Source organism: Phalaenopsis equestris, unplaced genomic scaffold (genome assembly GCF_001263595.1).
Source record: "Phalaenopsis equestris unplaced genomic scaffold, ASM126359v1 Scaffold000347, whole genome shotgun sequence".
NCBI lineage: Eukaryota > Viridiplantae > Streptophyta > Magnoliopsida > Asparagales > Orchidaceae > Phalaenopsis > Phalaenopsis equestris.
Window position 1 is genome coordinate 925,575 of NW_018164789.1, and position 22,956 is coordinate 948,530.

A 22,956-nucleotide genomic window follows, 5' to 3' on the forward strand; every position below is an offset into this window, starting at 1 on the left:
CCCTCAGATCCGCCTCCTCATCTCAACCCATGATTGGTTGGCCACCTCAGCATGCGAGGTCTAGCGTCAGGATCATCAGGAGTTAGAAGAGAGGTGTGCTCGTAAAACCAAAGCTGGGGATGTTTTATACCATTAACATGTACGCAGAAGTCAGGACATCAAACAAACAAATCATAAGAGTGATGTTTCAATGAAAATAACAAATACTTACTGTTAAGAGAAATACAAATCCTTGAATGTAGCCGATTGACTTATTTTGCCTTAATTTCACTGAGGCGATTCTAACTTGATCGATGATCATATCACATATGGCAGCAGGCCAATTGTAAGACGAAAAAGCTTGTACATTTACAGCAAAAGAAGATAGCTCTGCATGCACATGAAAATTGCTTGAAGGAAAAAACAAGTTAGTTAGTAAAAATTTCAAGTATAACTCCTCAAAAGGTGGGGTGGAGGCTCCTTCTGCAAAAAAGTTTGTGAGTTGGTTCTTTATTTGTCTGGCATCCACATTTGATAGGGGTCCTCTTTTCCATGAAACAGGCTCTCCTCTATTGGGCATCCCTATCAACATAGCCACATGGTCAGCATGTAACTGAACCTCCTTTCCACCCATTCTGAAGACACCCCTCTCATTATCCCAGCATCTCAAAATATGTAAAGTCATCACATTGTCCTGGGGATATGGGGGCATGTCAAAGAAGTTGAACACCCTTATTTCCCTTAAATTATTAATGGTTTCCTCTGAAAGAAGATCACGAATAGCATCCAGGGCACTTCTCACTGCAGATGGACGACATCTACAGTTGAAAGTCCTTGCACTCATGATCCTGCAAATTAAAGAAATAATGACAAATTATTAGAGCAACAGTCATAAGAAGGGAATAATAGAGGAGCATAACTAATTACAAATCATGAATAACACGGCAATAACACATCAGTAACACAGCATAACTAATAACACAAATTTGGGTGGATAATACAAAGCATAACTAATTACACACCTCTAACACAGGACTAGTACATGAAACATACTTAATTAATACTAACCCTAAACATGAATAACACGGCAATAACACATCAGTAACACAGTAAAACAAAGGAAAGTAATACACGAATAATAGAGGAGCAATGCAAGAATAGTACAACAAACTTATGGCATTAAATAGTAATAACCCTACACCCATCAATAATACAAGAGTAACACGGAAAAAACACATCAGTAACACAATGCAGTTAATGCACAGTAACATAACACAGTAGAATAACACAGCAGAGTAACTCATTAATAATACATGAGTAATACAAGAATAACACTAAACCTATGTCATTAATTAACAATTACCCTGATAAAGTGGCATATGACATCAATATTACATGAATAACACGGTAATAACGCATCAGTAACACACCAGTAACACAATTTAAAAACAGAAAAAAAATAGATGAATAACACATTAATAATACATGAGTAATACAAGAATAACACTAAACCTAAGTCATTAATTAACAATCACCCTCATAAAGTAGCATATGACATCAATATTACATGAATAACACGGTAATAACGCATCAGTAACACACCAGTAACACAATGTAAAAACAGAAAAAAAAAAAGATGAATAAAACACCAATAATACAATAATAACACATCTAAACTATGTCATGGAGGTTTCTGTGAGTCCAAAGAATTTGGTTTTATGCAGTTGTCGAGTAGGGTTTTTCTCTGCTGATGATTGAAATCCATGATGTGTTATTCATGTGGTATTGCCGTGTTATTGTTGTGTTTTTTATATTTTACTGGTATATTACTGATGTGTGGTGCTATTGACGTGTTACTACAGTGCATTGTTGTGTTACTGATGTGTTACTCGTATTTCCCGACTCTGGTTTACGTTCATACCGTGATTTTATGGAACGAGACGACGCCATGACCTTCGCTTACGCCGGAAGCTCCGCTTTGCCGAAGGGTTTCGCCGGAAGCTGCGTTGCGCCGGAGATTTTCGCCGAGTTGTGCCGGAGATTTTCGCCGAGGAAGAAGTTGGCCCTAAAATCTCGTAAATCAGTAGAAGTTAAAATGTGATTCGGTAAAAGATAAAAAAAGGTTCGGGTAATCGTTCGGGCCGGGCCTAATATTTATTTTAATTTTATTTTAAAAAATGAAGTGAAAAGTGGGACCGTGATTTACAGGTGCCGCACTTTTATTGGCTACGCACCGTAAGGAAGGTGCGTAGTACTGAGGGAATATTTCTTCCTTTTGCTTGGCCGAGGTTGAGAATTCGTTGGCTGGCGATTAGGGGTGTAAACGTACCCAACAGGAACGAACAAAGCTTGTGTTTATGTTCGGTTCATTTAAAATTTAGTTTGTTTGAAATAAATTCGTGTTCGTTTCTTAACAAACGAGCCAAACACGAACCGAACACGAGTTGTTCGCGAACGACGAGCCAATTTGACATCCCTAATATTAATATATAAAAATAATATTATATATTAATTATATAAATTATATTATATAAATATACAATATCTATATTAGTATATTACTACTATAGTATATTAATATATTATTATTATTATTTTATTATATATTATAATTTATAAATTTTAATGTTTTAAAATATAATAAATTTTTTATATTTAATTATTTTATATTATTTTATATTTCAAACAATAACGATTCGAACACGAACGAACGCATCACTGTTCGTGTTTGGTTCGTTTAACTAACCGAACAAAAAAAATTTGTTCGTGTTTGTTTCGTTTACTTATCGAACGAATCGAACACGAACTCATTGACGAACCGAACACGAACTGTTCGCGAACAACGAGCTTTTTTGACAGCCCTACTGGCGATGCCGGCTCCCAGGGGAGTCCGAAGACGCATGCCATGTCGGTCATTATTGCGCAGCTTGAGGACGAGGTTTTCGTGATGAAGCAGATGATAAGTTCGCAAGAGTTCTTACAGAGCTTCTACGCCCAATTGATTAGGTCAGTTTAGATTGGGTAATAAATTTGTGTCCGGATGTTGGTGTGCCGCTATTCCTCACTTGACTTGACGATGACTTCTCCTTCCGTGGACAAAATTTTACCTCGCACGTGAGGACGATAATCGTTAGGTTAGGTATCACGTCGTCATGCATGTCACGGTTGGCCGTCAAGACGTGCATCATACATGTCACGGTTGGCCGTCAAGACGTGCAGACGTCCAAAGTAATAATTTTTTACTTTTGGTGACATCAAAAATGTCCAAAGCCAAAGTATTGGTGTACCAATTGAGCCATGTTTATGATCATCAGTGTGTGAGATTCATTTTATTTGATGATTCCCCAAAAAGCATCTAAAAAGCTCATAATTGTATGACCAATCTGCTAACTCTAATCCGGAAAAAAGCACGGGATGCAAAACATGATCATTTATTAATCAATACGAGTTCAAGTTGTCATCTAAACCTTACTTTTTAGCTCAGTTTGATCATAACTCGTCCGTGTTCATTTGATTAACTATTTCAACAATTTTGAATAATTTTATAAATATTTGTTTGTTAAATAAATAAATTTGAACAACTCTTTATTTAATTAATTTATATTCACGAATAACATCATTTAAAGATCCTAATTAATCTCGCTAAGAAGCATGATAAACTCACAAATTAAACTCGATTTAATACTTTTGAAAAAAACCAGTTAAAACTTAATTTAAAGCTTGTGAATAAATTTAATTAAAACTTGATTTTAAAATCATTTATATTAAATTAAATAAATTTTTAATTCATAATTCATAAAATAAGGCTAAATTTTATTTTTTTTTAATTATCCATTTATTTTGCATGTTTGTATAATTATTTTAGTTACTCATTTAATAATACATTTAAATGATGCTGATTTGTTTTCATAAGTAACAAATAACTCCATTTTAAATTTAATAAAAGTTATGATTAACAAATAATTAACTCAATTATATTACTAATTAGCTTGTTCGTCACTTAATTAAAATATAAATCATTTAATAACAATAATTTTAATATTACTTATATACTTGATAATAACAAAAATTTTCCATATAAAATGAGCATTAAATGAACTCTAGTCAGAATAATAAACAAACTATGCCGGAATCTAACTCACTCAATTTTATAAACAAGCTCGAGTTTGAATACTTGAATTCGCTTTGTTCATTTACAGCCCTATTGTGAACCATGATGTGTATCTAAATTAAAAGTAAAAAATAAAAAAAATAAAAATTTAATTTAATATTGAAAACTTTTCTTTATTTATAAAATTAACATCCAGCTCTCTCTATAAAAAGATAAAATGAGCATTAAATGCTGACCATATCATTTCACAAAGGTAAAACACAACAAAGTGCATTCATTCAGATAATTATTATATAAATTAACACAAGATGGAAGCAAAATTGCGGCTGAACTGGGTTTAAGAGAGCTACAAGTCCTTCACAGTTTTACTGCCTGCATGGTAGAAGCTCAGAAACTTCACAAAAGTCTTTAGGCCAACATGTTGAACTGCAAGCAATGCAGGAGAGGTTGAATAATCAATTTTAGACAACAGAAAGAGTTAAAATTTGTGGCTGTTATGAAAATGGTGAGGTTGATGATGAAGCTTACTTTCTTTTTTTCGAACCACACAATTTTTGTGTATTTACATATCTAACACCCAGAGTTCAATATTTACATTTATCACGGCTTGGTGGCATAAACTTATGCAGGAGAGGGTGTATTTCACTTTTAAAGAGATAGCCGCTGCCGTAATTTTTGATGTGATGTTAAAAATATGCGTGGTATGCATGTAAATATGAATGTTTGGGTGTTAGATATGTAAATACATAAGAATTGTTGATGTATGTATGTTTTCAGCATTCTATGTTAGAAATCTAATCAAGGCATTCGTATTTATTTAGATTTGCTCATTATGCAAAGGCTGACCTGAAGATATTTGGGGCTTAGCCGAAGTTGATTCCCTGAGCCAGCGGGAGCTCGCTTCCATAGTTGATTGTGCTGCAAGATGTTGCTTATCAATTCACATGAACTCAATTGAAATATTAAAAATTTCAAAGAAATTAAGTGAAGTATTAAAAAAAAATGTTTAAAGCTTCAGAAATTTATTGCGGTTGTTGCTTATCAAAACCGGATTTCTTAAAGTGGATTTAAAGATAATGTTGGCAAGTTTTAATTTATTGTTTTAAAGATAAATCCGTGGGAACTTTCTATTATATAAAGTATTTTGAGAGGAGTAAAGTATTTATGATTAACATTTTAGTTGGATATCCAGTTCAATTCAGTTTTCTCCTAGGCCAACCTGGAGACTTCAGATTCATAGAAGATCATCTCCTGCGAACGGGAAGTTTTATTTAGTGACTTCTTCTCCTTCTACATTATTTTATTACTCTCAAAAAATTTTATTAGTTTGCAGATGTGATTAATTTCATTTAAATTGAATACATTCTAGATTTTAATGCGTGTAATTTCAAATTGATGATATTGCTCTATTTTTTTCTAATATAAGGCTACTAAATTATCATCTCAAGTATTAAAATACTGTCAACAAGACCTTGTGATATGAAATTTTAAATGTGTTCGCATGATCTTATATATCTTATTGTAAAATTACATTAGCAATCACTGGATTTCTGACATTAGATTTAGACTTTGGCCCTCTATTTCCATTAAATTATAGACTTATGTTCTCCTATAAAGGTAGCATAGCACTTATGTCCTCATGAAGAATATAAGATGAATAATTTGATAAATCTAATTTGTTTCAGATGGAAAATTGATATAAATTTCATAATTTACAGGAGTCAAGCATACAACATGTGTGCTTTTAGACTAACTAATAAACAAATTACATTTATTTGTTATGGCCTTTTTCTCTTGTGAGAGTTTTAGATTTGTATTCTCTTTAAACAAAACATGCCTATTATGTATTCTCTTTAAACAAAACATGCCTATTATGTCACCCTACAAATAGAATGGATAGTTTTTTTTCTGAATTTCCCCTTAAGAAAGTTGACTCGGCACCCAATAAATTTTAGTGATTTATAATGTTGTTATGTTTTTATGTTGAACACTGTTTGAAATTAAGCATGCAATCAAATTTGTTTTCAATGATTTTGCTACAGATGGATTGATCGAGTGGGCTATTCTGTTTATACAATTAAGATATTGTAGAAAGTTTATTTTCCTCAAGTCATTGTTGCGTAAGTCTGCCATGTTATGCCCTGCAATTATCCAAAATTATCCGGGAGGCTTAAGATGCATAGTCGAGGTTATGGAAGTGACATTTTGAGGATTTACAGTAATGACTCTTAATTTCTCTTTTTAATCTTGTAAAGCCAAGGGGATTTTTTTAAAAGGAGATTTGAAGCATGTAAAAACTCAATCAAATCTTTCAGAATAAATTCTCACTGTATACGCAATTCCTTCCAATCCTCTCCATAACCAAGTGGGAATCTAAAGATTTTCAGGGAAGGCGGTCTCCTTGACACAAGCAGAAGAATTGGTTGGTCAATATATTTTCCACCCATTTCTTTAATTTATTTTTGTTCTCTAAATATTGATTTGATTGGCATGGGTGGTTGATTTTTTTCTAGTTTGATATAATTTAGTTTCGCGCCGTAGCATGATTGTCAATTGCTAATAAATTATATAAAAAAGGATTTTATTTTCATAAATTTGGTTTTCATTCAAAGAAACAAAAGAAAGTAGTTAAACATAATGGTTTGCAAGCAACAAATTTGTGTTAATTGATTGTACTAGATCTGCACTAACAATTTGTAGACCCTAAAATATTCTGTATCAACTTAATATCATATCAAGGGAATAGACCAGAACGATAAGCTTCAGCAAAAGATAGTCAGGATAACGATCCCATGATCTCATTAGCATAGCTTCAGCTGGGTAACTCACCAAGTAGAACGTCGCATGTATTGTTTCCATGAGTCACTTCCTGCTTCTCGACCACCACCAGTCGCCTTTTCGCCACCAAAAGCACCACCAATTTCGGCACCATTAGTTGGAATGTTGACATTTACAATGCCGCAGTCACTGCCAAGTGGCCTGCAGCAGTTTAAGAGGATAAAATTTCAGAAACTTGGAGAACGTAATGATACAGCTTATAGATCTCAATCAAGTACATGGAAATAATGTTCCAAATTATGCATTTGGGTTTTGATGAGTTTTTCGTTTGTGAGGAGAGACGTAAGCCTCAAGGCAGTTTGAGAAGTAAGCCTCAAATTTTAAAAATTGCAAAAGTTAAAAGAAAGCGGTAGGAAATAATATAGTAGCAGCATAACTTAGTATATTATAGAAAGAAGAACATAGCATGGTAAAAAATGACAAGTTGTGTCTATATGAAATAATAAGTTGTGTAGGCCGCAAAATATCATAGAAATACTTGCACAAAATATAATGTAAACATTAACTGATCAAATCATTAAACTAACATAAAACATAAAATAGCAAAATAAAACATAAGATGAGTTTAACATAATAGAGTTATCTCACTCCTATTATCAAAACAATATTATAATTACCAAAAAAAAGTCAAAACAGCAGGTGGCAACAGTAGTATGGTAGCAGTGCCAGCAGGAGTGGCAGGCGGCAGTGGTGACAGCACGAGCAGCAGAAACAAGTGGCAATAGCTGCTGCAGCAGGAGCAGCGGACAGCTTAGCGAAAAAAGCAGATGGCTGCTGTGGCAGAAGTAGCAAGTGAAACCGGTGGCAGAAGCAACAAGCGGAGATGCTGGGAAGATCAGACTGGGGATAGGGGAGCTCTTGCGCATGAGAGTGTGGCTTCGGTTCATGGAAAAACCGTCTAATATAGGGGGAAAAAATTAAGCATGAGAGGCGCCAGGCATGCCTTAACCAATGTGAGGAGTACACCTCGCCCGAGCAGCTCAGGTGAGGCATACGTCTTGAAGCATTTTTGAAAATGTGGCGCGCCTTAGATTGAGTATTTTTAAAAATAGATGGAAAAATAATTTGAGCACAATGAAATTATTATATTTTACTCATCCTCATATGATATAGCAGGGACCAATAGATGACAATGTCCAGTTTCTATTAGAATTTTCTTGGCTAAAATTATAGCTAAGAAAAACAACACTGTATTGAAAGTGGAAATAACAAAGATCCAGCCCACCTCAATAACCAGTATGCAATAGCGGGTGAGGTTTACATATCTTAAAGCTAATCGAGTCTTTACCAAAGGATGCTGTAAAGAAAAACAAATCTCCAAGGAATTTTTAAAGTTCAAAACTTACCCAATCCACTTGAAGATGACCTCTGGCCTCCGTGTGAATATTGAGCTACTTAGACCTTGAGGCACTGAGTTATTTATTTCTATCGCTTCTTTCAATGTCTGGAGAAATATGCTAAAGGATCTTCAATATTGCAGGGTTATGAAGTCATAAATGATAAGAAGATTTAATGAAAATATAAAGATAAGCAGCCAATAGAAGAAGATGAGCCACCTTGAATTTCATGGCATAAAGGACAGGACCAAATAACTCGTCCTTGACAACTTGTGCATCCGAAGATATTTCTACTATTGTAGGTTGCACAAAGTTTCCTTTAGATTCTATGGCATATCCTCCAGTAAGAATTTTTCCCCCCTGAATAAATTATTATAAACATAAACGATGTAAACAATCCTGAAAAATATACAATTATCAAACGTTTAAACATTTCCATTTCATTTTTCTCTTGAAGATTGATGACATCAACTTTCTTATAAAAACAATTTACACGAATCAACGCGCGGAAATTTCTCAGAGATTTGGCAAGTTAGTTTGTATAGACAGCTAAGACATTGAAGTACTAAATTAATTACTAGTAAGAATACATGCAGTAATTTTGCCAGCGTTATTGTTCTGGCATGCAGGTTTTGAAATAACGGGCACAAATCAACCAATTTCAGTTTCAATATAACCAACGAAGTATACAGTTTGGCTTAAGCTTTGACATTTTTCTCAACATATTTAAACTATTAAGAATACAGAGTAAGTCAGCTATACAAAAATAAATACAATTCTCAATAAAATATTTTGCTATAAACAATAAGAAAAAAAAATGGCAAAAAACCGAAAGAAGATAAATTGATATAATTACAAGGTGAAGTTCTTTAAAAATCTATCAATATAATATAATAATGACAATATGTTTCAAGAACAAAAAGCGGCATTTCAATAATGGTAACTAAAAAGTTTACACCATGGTAACCTCCCTCATATCCTAATTCATCAATCCTACTCCCCCCATATTCTCAGTTACATGAACAAACGATGGATGACCATGAACATGTATTGCATACAAATCTATCTTCCCAAAATTTCCTCAAAAGCATCCGCTCACTGCTTCTCTTAATTCTGGAAGCCAAAATAAATTACAAGTAAATCAGAATTGTAAATATAAACAATGTGCTTAAGACTTGGCACCATTAGTTCACACAGACATATGAGGGAGATAAAAGGGAGATAAAGCAGGTGTCCCTCAGAACTGAGCATTCCAAGTCTTTCTCTTGAACTGTGGCACTCACTCATATGCTATTTCTAGATAGAAGTAACCCAAGGAAACACACGCCAATATGTACTTACAATTAGCCAGAGTAAATGTAAGAAAGCTGGACAGGACAATAATGAAATGATTCAGACTTTTCAAGCATTCTCGAACACAAAATGCAACTACAAAACATGCTTATAAACATGAGTCGGTGAAAGCTTGTTTCTGCGCACAGCTTTCAAGAGGATTGACCAATTTTTTGAACCATAAAGACATGGAATGCGAGCGTTTTGTTATGTATAATGTAAGAATAATCATACAACTAAAAATAAAATTTGAATTCAAGAGGCTCTCAATTTGCGATATTAAATTGAAAGCTAAATTATAAATATTGATTGAGAAGAGAACAAAATTATAAAATTGCTATCGAGATTCGATTAGCAGAGGTTGTGGTGATGGATAGAGGAGAGAAAAAACTAGGAGAGAATAAAGAAAACAACCCAAAATTCATTACAGAATTTCTTAATAGGATGATCTAACCATAGTTCGCTATTCTTAAGAAAGTATAGCTATGGATATATAAAATTTAAGACAAGGTTTGCACATTGTGAATGAATGGATGGGCTCCTATTACTCTATAAATTAAAAGTCTTAGAATGTTAATTTCAAGTTAAAATCAAACAAGATTAGAAATTCCCTTACCCAATACCAGTTAGCTGTCCCTGGTTAGCCCCGCACCCGCAAACACCTCTCCTCCTCCTCCTCGCCATAATATTATTCCTACCAGCTCTATAAACCTACTCTGCCCAGTTATAGATCACTATACAAAGCTTAAAGAGTGCATATCAAATTTTAAATTTATGTACTTTATGATTATATTGGCAGAGTCTCTAGCAATAATTTTGATGAAAAGTTTTTTTATTATGGTTGGTGAAGTCCCTTCCAGGAAGAGAAATGGGCAGCAGTGACTGAAGCTTCTTACATACAGTTCCCGTAATTTTTTCTCCATCATATAGTTTCAATTTCATCTTTAGTTGAGGGCAAAGAAATTGGCTTATATAGTCAAGAGAAACTGAAGTGGAAAAGCCCGCTCTCCATCATCACTTTGCCCAGCACACAATGTGCACTCCGCTCCTCTTCAGTCAAAAGATTTAGGTCAGTATGTGTTTATATTATGTGCTACTCATTACATATTGTGTGTGCCTTATTGCTTTCCAGTTGGTAATAATTTTCCTTGTAAATATTTTACTTAAAGTTTAATAGATCGTTTCAAAATTTTAAGTTGTATCATGGTTGTTAAATTGTAAAAATGTAATAATTCTTGTGAAATGTCAGTGGGCATTGACATAAATCCAAATTGATTATGAGAAATCTTTGTAATACGTCTTAACCTATGTTCAATTACCCTCTCCCATAATTTTAAAGTATAAAACATCAACTTAATTCTTCTATAATTTGCACACTCTAGTGCATCCCCTTTATTCTTAAAAATGGGGACCAAAGTACTCTTCCTTCACTCAGGCATCTTTTTAGTTTTTAAAATATATTAAAGAGTTTAGTAAACCAAGAAACTCCCAAATTTCCTATATATTTTCACACTTTAATTTGGATATCATCAGTTCCTATAAACTTTCCACCCTTGATTTTTTTAAAGCCTTCTAAACTTTTTTTTTTACCAATTCGACGGTAAAAAAAAGAAATTTATCATTATTAACAATGTTAAGATCACTAAGGTCGATCATATTTTCAAGAAATTTATTACAAAGTTTATCAAAATAACTCACCCACCTATATTAAATATATTTTTCCAAAAAAAAAGATTTTTTTTTCATTTCATCTTTAATACACTTTACTTGAATTAAATCTTTAATTTTCTTTTCTTTTTGTTTGGCTAGTTTTGTTTGGCATTTTTCACCCTCTTTAGTATCTAATCTATTATAAATATCACTAAAAGCATAATTTTTAGCATCACAGATTGTTGTCTTAGACTCCTTACATCACAGATTGTAATTTTTAGCATCACAGATTGTTGTCTTAGACTCCTTACGGGTGATTTTATATTTTTTTCAGTTCTCTAAGCTTTTACATTTAAACCAATTTTTACAACGTAACTTCTTACATTTTATCTTATACATTTTATATTTCATCACCAACTATTTTTATTTATGAAAACTTTTCATTTTGATTCTCCAAATACATCTTTTGCCACTCGTTTAATAGTGTTTGTTAATTTATCCCACATAGAATTTTTTTCTTCATTAACGTCTCAAATCTTTAACGTCTCAAATCTTGAAATCTTGAATTTTACTGATCAAATTAATTTTATTTGTATCTTTTATATGCCCCCAACTAATTCTAAGATAATAATTCCTAGTATACTTTATTTTACATTTCTTATCTTAAAATTTAGAAATAATAATCGATGTTGAGTACTTAAATCCTCACTTGGAATGATCTTACCATCTTTTCGTTCTCGAAGATCTCTTCTTTCTCATAAGAGCATAATCAATTTATATTTTATCAATTTGTTCCATTAAATTTGTTTGCAATTGTTAATTTATTGGCACTTTATTAACAACAAATTAATTAGTATTTTTAAAATTTGTTTTTATTTCATCTAAAATAATAAAATTCTAAGTAGCATTAGATAGCTTATTGCATAAACAAAAATCTTATTTCTATCGTGAAACTCTCGTCTTACTAATATATATGGAACTTTAATTTTCAGTGAAGGTGAGACCTACAGCCCATCCAGGAGAGCTCAGTGTGAGCCAGCTTTCATTTTTCCCATCATATTTTTTTCTGTTTATTCCCTTTACTTCTTTGATGAACTTCTTATATAACTAACCACACAAAAACCAAAATTATAAAGGCCTTAAGCTGTCAGTGTTGGTATAAAATTACAAAGAAAAGCAATTCCTTTTGAAGAAACTAAAACATGCCTACTCTACTGCATTACAAATGACTGTAAAGTAATTAACATACCTGAGATTTGATAACTTCGATTCCATTTACAAAGTTCTCCTTGGAAGCAGGAGTGTGCAGTGGCCCTAGTAAGGTACCTTTATCCAAAGGGTCCCCTATTTTAACTTGTTTGTATACACCAATCAGTTGATCTAGAAATTCTTGGTATATGTTTTCATGAAGTAGCTACATCCAACAAAATAAAACCAACATAGAAAAAATTAACCAATGGAGCTATTATTGGGACAGAACTCAATATCGTCGGGCTATTACCAGCCTCCTGCAAGTTGTGCAGCGTTGTCCAGCAGTACCGACAGCAGCAAATAGGACTGAGCGAACAGCAAGTTGTATGTCAGCATCATCCATGACAATTATTGCATTGTTCCCACTAAGTTCAAGCAAACATTTTCCAAATCTCTCATTAACCGTCTGTAGAACCATAAGGCCAACCTGTATTTGGAGATTCAATCAGATCACCATAACATATAAAAGACAAACTTTTAGGGGCCGTTCGGATCACTTTTATTTTTTTATTTTGTTAATATATATTTTGATTTGAAAGAAAACATGTTGGGCTATTTGAATAAGCGAATGACTGCACTTAAAGTTGTTTTGAATGTTTTCAAAAATAAATTACTTTGTTTTTAGAAACAAAAAATAAAAACATGAATAAAACACACTAAACAACATATTATTAAAAGCATAAGAAAAAAAATAAAGAAAAAACAAAAAAAATATATCTGATCCCAAACAGGCCCCTTAGCTTTTCTAAGAGGCCGATTGAGATCACTTTTGATTTTTATTTTTTATTTTATTTTTTTAGAATCGATTTAAAACAAAACATGTATGGTATAATATAAGATATTTAGATGTTTTTAAAAACTCTAAGAATATCATTTAGATGTTTTGAGTGTTTTTAAAAACAAGCTAATTTGTTTCTAAAAACAAAATAAAAACTTGCAAAAAATGCACTAAATGAACATGTCTTTAAAATAAAGACAAACAAAAATAAAAATGATAGCAAACAAAACCTAAGCAAATCATTATGGCAATAGCGTATAAAAAACATCTAGCTGTACATCAGCAAAGTAAGCAATACCTAACTGTGGGTGGACTAATTAATGGTTCATTAATAAGCAATTAGATTAACAAATAAATAACGATAATATCAGGTGAAGGGAATCTTATATTGCGCCAATAGGCAATACAAGCATCCATGTTCTCAAACCATATACCCAGAATTGACCTTGTGTAACTAAGATTTCGCATAAACATATAGATAAACCTGATATCTGGCTGGCATATACGTATTGACAAAACATGGATAGAAAGAGAAAAACAGACCATGCAAATGGCAAAATCTCAGGTACGTAAAATAAAATGACCAATTGTAAGAGATTGCTAAATCTCTTACACTGGTTTTATCAAGAACTGATGTACATAAATCTAAAAGATAAGTAAATAATTCAACATTTATTGTTGGTTTATGAAGAAAGAATTTTGATGATTTAACAACTAGGCAGTCACCTGTACTTCCAAGAGGCTTGAATTGCTTTCGAAAAGCATTAAATACATTCACTGGGTTCAATCATAGACATTTCAACTAAGGGATGAAAGCCTATACCAATATATTAAACCACTCCTGGATAAATTTCATAGTTCAAAGGAATGAAACCAGCCGAAACATGATAACCCATAAGTTTTCTAAATGTTTGAGAAATTAAAAAGCTCCATCAAAAACAGTTCGTGGCAACTCCCAGCTTAAATGAGAACCTATTTATAGTAAAGTATGACGTGAAAGAAGGCCAACTTGAATTTCAAATGCTCTAACTTTATATGCTCCAAAAACTGAAGAATAATCATAAAAAATCAGTCAGTTAAAAAAGAGATGATTTGTGTATTCTAACTAGTTTTCCAATGATAGGATACTCCATATACATTATTTCAAAATCCAGTTGAACAATATTAAATCGAATAGCTCGATAATAGTTCATCCTATAAAGATCTTAACAGTGAGAATTTTCAAATTAACACGCATAAAAATTTCCAAAGATACCTAACCTTCCAGTAAGGTACATCAGAACATGCTAAGGGTTCATTTGGTTGTTTCTAGAAATAAGACATGTTTAAGAAAATGACAATTTCACTTTCACAAACTGTTCGAGTGATAATAAAATTATCATCTTGACATCATAGAATTTAACATTCACATTGATTTTTAATTACAAACAATTAAATTTACAGTATTTTCTAAAAGATGTATTCTATCTTCAAGAAACAAATGAGAGTTAATAACAATATAATTTTTAATTACATTCAACAAAATCATGGAATCTAGCAAACTTACACTTTTAAAAACATGTTTTCGTCCTTCAAGAAACCAAATGGGACTTATTACAAATATTATCGAATGTGAAGCCATTGTTTCATAAGTTGTGGCCATTTACTATCTTAAATGGATAAATGTGTATGTTATGCAAGCATCTTCATATGTGTCGGAAAAGTCTACTATGGAAGCTATACATTTATTGAGAGGATTGATGGAGAAATTCAGAGATAAAAAGGAGGATCTACATATGATTTTAATTGATTTAGTCGCTAAATTTCCATTCTGATAAGTTGCGTCTCCATAATTCAAGTTTTTCCTTTGGATAGTTCTTGAGAAGAAAGGTGTTGATATGACTTATATTCAAGTCATTAAAGATATGTATACAAGAGATGTTACTTGTACTTGTGTTCCAAGAGATGTTACTTGTGTTCGAACAGAAGGAGGATTGACCAAATATTTTACTATTTCTGTTGGTTTACATCAGGGAACAGGAGGAGGATTGACCAAATATTTTACTATTTCTGTTGGTTTACATCAGGGAACAGGAGGAGGATTGACCAAATATTTTACTATTTCTGTTGGTTTACATCAGAGATCGGCTTTAAGCTCATATCTTTTTGCTTTAGTTATGGATGGTCTTACTGGACACTTGCAGGAGGATGTACCTTGATGTATGTTTTTTGTTGATGATATCCTTCTTGTGGATAAGACGAGAGAAAAATTTCAAGAAAAACCTGAATTATGGAGGTCTACCTTGGAGTCTAAAGGTCTTCGTTTGAGTAGAACTAAAACTGAATACATGGAATGTAATTTTAGTCGTAGCAGCTCTTGTGACAGAAATGTAACTATGGGTGATCGAATTATTCAAAGGTACGAATGCTTTGGATATCCCGGGTCTATTGTTCAAAGTAATGGTGATATTGATGGGGATGTTATTAGTAGAATTCAAGGTTGTTGGTTGAAGTGGAGGAATGCTTCGGGCCTAATGTGTGATAGAAAAGTACCGCTTAGACTGAAAGAAAAATTTTATAAGACGATGGTGAGACCTGCAATGCTCTATGGTGTTGAATGTTGGCCTTTAAAAGAGAAACATAAAACTAAGTTAATTGTTGTTGAGATGAGAATGATTAAGTGGATGAGTTGTTTTACGCTTAGAGACAAAATGTGAAATGAATATATCTGTGATAGGGTTGGTGTAGCTCCACTGGCGCACAAAATTAGAGAGAGTCGTCTTAGATGGTTTGGTCACATCAAACTTCGACCATCTGACGATCCGATTAGAAGAGTAGATATTTTAGATTCAACTTATGTTAAGAAAGACAGAGGTAGACCTAGTAAAACTTGGGCTTATTGTATTAATATTGAGAAATAGATATATGTGTGCAAGCCTTGGCCTGTTAGTGGCGGGGTCATTGTAAGTCACCTCAGGTCAGGGGTTCGATTCCCCGTCGTGTGGGGTTCTCGAATAGTTTGTACATGGCGCGGGCTCTTGTCATGGGGCCAAAAAAAGCTGGGAAATCGATATTTGGGCATTTGCCAAATATCGATTTTCTTTTAAAAAATAAAAATAAATAAATAAATAATAAAAAATAAAGATATAGATATATATACACACAAATATTCAAAGTGAATCACTGATATATGATATTGAATCCTCGAATGCCTCTACCATCAGCTGGAATAACACTAAGAAAAATAACATCTAAAACTTCATCATTAAGCCAAGCACCACTCATAAAATAGGGCATAATGCAGCCTACCAATTCAGTATTTGCAACATAATAATTTATTTTCATCTATAACTAATTATTAAAGTATGATCTTAATGAGCTTCCCAGCTTGCATGTCGTACCTTGGAACTTCCAGTAAATGAAACAAGAGGTATCCGTATGTCACGAGCTATTGCTTGACCAATTTCAGCACCTCCACAAAATGCTGTAAAAATTGCGCCTGGTAAATTGTTCTTCTCCAATACTCCAGCAATTAGTTCGGTCATTGCAATAGTAATTAGTGGGGTTGTTGGTGCGCCTTTCCTGTATTGATGGTGCTAAAAAGTCAATAAATATTCAGCAATACTGTAGCATTGCATAAAAATAAAATTAGATGTGTTATTTTTAGAGCTCATGTAAGAGTTCATGGTATTGATCTCTGTAGTCATCCAGCTTCTGACTAAAAAAATATAAGCAATATATAGGTGTTGCTTACTAAAGAAACAATAATTTAAAGATAAAGTATTAAATAGCATTATTTGTTTATGATCATCCTTTTTTCAAGAGCTTTGTAATTGCAAAAATGCTGCTTATATTTACTGGATAGAACATAGCAACAAAAAAGGAAAAAATAGAAAATTAAGCACAAATTACCATAAGAAAATATATATATAATAAGTGATAAGAAAGATCATCAGATGTGATAACTCAAAATATTTGCTATAAACGCTTTTTCAGTTCTCAAACACATTTTTTCCCTTAACAAAAATAGAAACTTTAGGCAAACCCAAAGCAATTAGTATTAGGAAAATTGCAACATTTCACAATGTGATTCCAATCAGCCATTCACAGTCTAAGATATAACATAATAAAGTAGTACAAATAATGGCAGTACAAGAAAAGATGCTAGCTTTTGTTTTTCTACGCACCTAAGGTTTGACAATACATTTTAACAAAACAAATTCAAGCAAAAATTGGTAATTTATTAGATGATGATGGAAGAGCACCTACGCAAGCAAACAGCAAAAAAAAACATGAAATAAAATCAGTGTGCATGCATGCAAAGAATTAATGACCAAAAATTAATGAACAAATTAGATTAATATAGAATACTAAGGCTTTACCATACAACGCAGTTACCACAGACCAGTGCAATACAGGCATTCCATCCTGCATCAAAAGGAAACATACATATTAACTCAAACAGGTTATGCGTGGTTAGAAAGAAACAAAATATTCTCTCACATAGAGTTTGATTAGGTAAACATGAAGAAACCATAAGAAAGAACATTGCAAGTACATCATTATAAGATTAAGCTAAGAAATACAGCCATAACAGATTAACTTTTAAAATAAGGTTGATTTAAGTACAAGTTTACCAAAATAACACATCATGGCACTCAAATCTACGTCAATTGAAGTTAATGAAAATTAATAATGGTTTATAATTTATATTCCTTAGCATGTAACTGAGTCTAATGACAAGCCAAAATCACATATTAGAATAACTATTACATTTAAATGAACTTGTAATGAAATGGAGATGAAGTACAAGCTTACCAAGTACAGCACAAGGGAAGTTGAAGGCAGTTATAACACCCACTACACCCAAGGGATTCCAAATCTGAAGCATATGAAAAAAATGAAAACTAGACAAAGTAATATCTTGCCATTGCTGTAAAATAGAAAGCATCTTCGCCCAAAAGGCAAATATCATCCTCACCTCCATCATCATGTGATTAGGACCTATAAATGAGAGGGGAAAAAATGTAATTTTCAGAGAAATTAGTACAATTGTAGCGGTTGTATGGTGTAAAATTGAAAACTTAAGAATTTCTGATACAAAGAAAATATGAGATTGATCTCACGTTCTGAAGGTATAACTGATCCATTTAGTTGTCGGCTCAACCCAACAGCAAAGTCACACATGTCAATAATTTCCTGCATAAGATGATGATAAAAAAGTTTGCAGAGTGTTTCTATAGTAGAGAAAGAAATAGACAAGCACGTAGCTTTTGACTATGATGCCTGTGTTACAATACCATAAATGTGTTGAATGGGAAAAGAGTAAATCATGGACCAGAAAATAATGTACTTTTCTCCAGTCAAAATCAAAATGCCATGCACTGTTGACATAAATTCTAGTTTCACAATGCAACATTAGACTGTGTTCGCCTTGGGCCAATTGACCCAATCTACAATCCTAAAAAGAGCCGCATTGAAGCCAATGAAAGCAGCTGTAGGCAAGTCATCAATGTGTCAAAAAATTGTCATAAAAAATATTGTAATTCATTGTTCCAAAATAAAGTTCAAGAGCCCATGTTTTCTATAAATGTGCTCCCACAAGTGGCATAATGTATGCCATCATACATTGTAAAGCCTGAAAATAAAAAAGGATGAACAGTGACCCAAATTTTACTATTCATATATTAATCCCACAACTCTCAGACAAACAGGCCATCGCCTATCAGAAGAAGAGGGGAAAGGGATTATATGCCTTTTCATAAATTATGACATCGAGGGGAAGGCAAGTATTGAAGAAATTTTACAATTTATATCATCTAGTTGAATTTTCTGCTAAATTTTGGTGGTGCACCTCAATCCTATTAACAGGGAGCTTGCCAAAACCAGTTTTTAGCTCCAATGTAGAGCAAAGATCAACAAGTACCACTCATACGTCCTTTTAGCAGTGTGTAGTGGCAAAGTTCACTTATGTTAATTCTTCTTTTTTTTTTTCATTTGCACAAATAATCTCTCAAGTCTAGCACACTAGGTCTGTAAATATTAGACTTAACACGATACAATCTTTTGAAAGTATGGAAGAAATCCTTCTAATGACTCATACACCTTTAGTTGTATAATAAAGAGGCCCCCTCCATGTCTCATTAGTGTTATAGTTTGCTCCACCAACCACTACAAGAGATCCATGAAGTCAAATTCATGCCTTTGGGAGCATTTAAAGGACATTTTATTTCTACTTAAATGGTTCGTGCATCACCCATATACCCTTTTAATATGAGGGGTGACTAATTTATAGCCTCATTGCCTCATGCATCACCACAGAGAAATTTTTATAGGCATGTTAGGGTGGCATAATACTCTTCTTATAAAGGCCCTTGCAAAGGTGGTGCCAAAATTCTACAAAAAATTTTGTTTGATTCTAGGATTGGATGATGAGTTGTTGTAGGCAACAAAATTTGCCTAAGTCTAACATTGAGACTCCAACTTAGACTAAAATTTTAAGGACTTATGGCGAAGCTCTACAACCACAATGTCAGTCTTAGCTTTTCAGTTATGTAAGCTAATTCATAGATGCCAAGTCCAAGCCTAAGTTATAAACTACATAAAATTTTAAGGATTATCAGTTATGCTCAATCGTTGCAAGGTCGATGCAAGCTTTTAAGCCTAAAGCCTATGCTTGAACGCTTAAGTTATGCCCTAACGCTATTAGCCAACCCCTGCTTTTGATGTCTTTGGGCCATGCTTAGTCATTATGAGATTGATCCAAAATTTTGAGACATGTTGGCCACTCTCTTAACCAACTTGGGGTTGTAAGGCCTTTCATTTATGCTCGATCATTATAAGCTTGATCCAAATTTAAACTCTCATAAATTATGCTTGCACGTACCACCATTTGAAGTATACTCAGACTTAGCTCAAACTATTTGGTTTAGAGACCCAGCATGGGAGACACATAGACACTCCGAAGAGCGATGGCAAAAAGGCAAGTCAATAATGTACCAAAAGCTTGTCCACACCGTTGAAGATTTATAAATAAGCTCTTACGAGAATTCTTCAAGCTCATTCATGTTAAAGCAAAAAATGATGCTCACTGTTACAATATTCGAAACTACTAGTGATTGCTATAGTATACATGATGCCATTATTCATAACTACCATATCTGGAAAAACTATTTGGACTTGTGATACTTGAAAACACTATTTGATGCTAATGTATCCATTGTTGCAATGGTCTCTTCTACAATTCTCAATTACTCGCTCCCTAAATGAAAGAAAAAAAATCCGTTTAAAGATATTCAGCATCTAAGCCTCACCAACCAAACCCCCATAAAAAATACAACAAAAAAGAAGAAAACAAAAAGCCCACAAAAAACAATTATAGCTATGTGCTCAGAGCAACCACCCATTTTTCCTCTATCTCAAATGCGTCGAGAGTAAGTATTTCATAAATAACCAATGTCATATTATTATGTCCATATAATCGCACTAAAAATCTCACATCTATAGGAATATAACACCCTTTGAAAGAATGAATAGCTTAATTGTGATGCAACATTACGGTATGAAAATGATCAAAGCTCAAACATTTCCAAACAATTAAGCTTATGAACTATGAGTCATATGGCACAATATTTAAGGCATAAAACCCTCGAATAGTTGAGATTGGTCATGAAATTAGCATTAACAACATTTTATCATTAGTCTATGAAATTCTCTTAGGGGTTGTTTGGTCAAAAAAATTATGGGTGTATTGTAATCTTTTTGCAAAGTTTTTAAGAGATCAAGCATTTAGTGGGAAAAATCACAAGCACAGTGTAAAATAGGAATGAATTTTGAAATCATTCATTAGTTCTTTTTTTTTTTTTTGTATTTGAAATTTGGTGGATTTGATTGAATTAGAAATACACAATTCTATGTAAAGTGGTCTCAGTCATTGTCGATGCCGCCGTCATCACCGGCAACAACAGCCGCCCAAAATAACAGTCAGCCACTGTTGTCAGGGACAATCGACGACAGTGGTCATACCACCACTGTTGTTTGTCGCTACCTCCCCTTGCAGCTCAATATTTATAAAATACCTCATATATTTTGAAATACATTATTTTATTTTTACTTCAAACCAAAACTTCAAACCAAAACAAAAAAAAATAAATGAAGTTGTGCATTTAATTTACACTGAACCAAACAACAACAAAATATTTCAAATACAGTACATTACTTTTGCATTGCATGCAGTTTTCAATGCAATACTTTTTTAGCAAACCAAACAGCCCCTTAGACAAAGCAACCTATGATTGTCACTTGCCTCCAAGGATTCTTTGTTCAATATGGGGCAGCTACCATCTCAAAGTAGACCAAGGCCCACTACAATCCCCTAACAATAGAACCATGAGATCTTAATCGAATTTATCATCATTCTTCTTATAATCTCTTATGAGCTTATAAGTGAAGTTTTCTCTCACCAAAGAGTAATAAGAAATCAAACTCTAAAGAAAACCACCATAATAAATCTTTAAAGACATATAAGTCTGGCCTTAACCAAAAGATCTCTCTCACAAACAAAAAGGGTAATTACCTATGGGCGCATAAAACCCTATGAAAACTTGAACTAAGAATATAAAGTATTCAGACAAAAGCAATCGCTTACTAGTGCTTTTGCTCTGCTTTATCAGCCTCCATAAAATACTCTCTTTTAGTTCGCAAAAAAACAGGAGATTTTAAAGCCCTGTGAAAGAATACAATCCACAAAAACTTGATGAGCTCAAAAATTGCTTCATGTTTAAGGCCCCAACTAACTCTTGTCCAGAAAGAAAACTAGTTTGAAGAATAAAGTGACAAGTTTGGCAGGAAAAAAATGTATATGTGCAGATGTCACATGAATGTTGATGATGGTTTGGCAAGTTGCATGATTATTGTAATTTTCTCAGTGTCAAGTTGATATATCATTATATTCTTATACAAAAATAAATGACACTATAGTTTTTATTTAGTATGAGCTAATACATAGTTTGGCAAATGGTTCCATTAAGTAGTATGGAAAAGTATGAGTCATTTCTCTGGAAGTTCTTAGAACACATGTTAATATGCGAATAAATGAGTGGTGCCAAACATTTCAATAACATTTAATTCACCAAAAGCTGGGCTTTTGTGCATACCGCTCCTTTTTTTCGTATAATGTAGCAAATAACTCAATTTAAAAGTCCCTACTTTAGGATTATAGTCAAAAAGAACAAATAGCGAAATAATAGCAGGACAAGGTATACCACTAATAAATCATCCAGAGGTTTTCCAAAAAATGAGATCATAAAGGCTTGAATATTCTCACCTGAACTTCGCCAATCCCTTCGGGTAGTATTTTTCCCATCTCAAGTGAAACGAGCCTACCAAGGTGTTGGAGTTTAGCTCTCAATGCATCGCCAATCTGCCTAACAATGTCACCCCTCTTTGGAGCTGGTAACTGATGAAAACAATGGAACTGATTAGCAATCAAAACCCTGGACTGTTAATACAAATTCAGCATATACATTTCGCACGTGATCACATGTTATCTTGAAGAAAATTGTACAATCCTGAAAAAACCAGACCAAACCTAAAAATGTTTTGATAAGGAAAAAGACAAGCAAACCAGTCAAACATTTCTCTCAACTGTATCTTATCTATCACATTAAACTAATGACACAATATAAAGCGAATAGGGAAAG

General features: G+C 33.1%; 1 protein-coding gene across 1 annotated transcript in view; it reads right to left on the bottom strand.

The window, feature by feature from the left end:
• Window positions 1-4,308: 4,308 nt before the first annotated feature.
• Window positions 4,309-22,956, bottom strand: part of LOC110026035 (aldehyde dehydrogenase family 7 member B4) — a 19,855-nt gene continuing 1,207 nt past the window's right edge. Inside the window, exons 3-15 of the mRNA XM_020726786.1 lie at window positions 22,581-22,712; window positions 18,382-18,454; window positions 18,237-18,259; window positions 18,074-18,137; window positions 17,638-17,683; window positions 16,657-16,837; window positions 12,749-12,925; window positions 12,497-12,661; window positions 8,485-8,625; window positions 8,275-8,372; window positions 6,920-7,069; window positions 4,937-5,008; window positions 4,309-4,516 (exon numbers count right to left, since the gene is read on the bottom strand). Of these exons, the coding sequence (XP_020582445.1) occupies window positions 4,954-5,008; window positions 6,920-7,069; window positions 8,275-8,372; window positions 8,485-8,625; window positions 12,497-12,661; window positions 12,749-12,925; window positions 16,657-16,837; window positions 17,638-17,683; window positions 18,074-18,137; window positions 18,237-18,259; window positions 18,382-18,454; window positions 22,581-22,712 (1,305 nt within the window). The 3' untranslated portion in view covers window positions 4,309-4,516; window positions 4,937-4,953. The remainder of the gene's footprint in view (window positions 4,517-4,936; window positions 5,009-6,919; window positions 7,070-8,274; window positions 8,373-8,484; window positions 8,626-12,496; window positions 12,662-12,748; window positions 12,926-16,656; window positions 16,838-17,637; window positions 17,684-18,073; window positions 18,138-18,236; window positions 18,260-18,381; window positions 18,455-22,580; window positions 22,713-22,956) is intronic.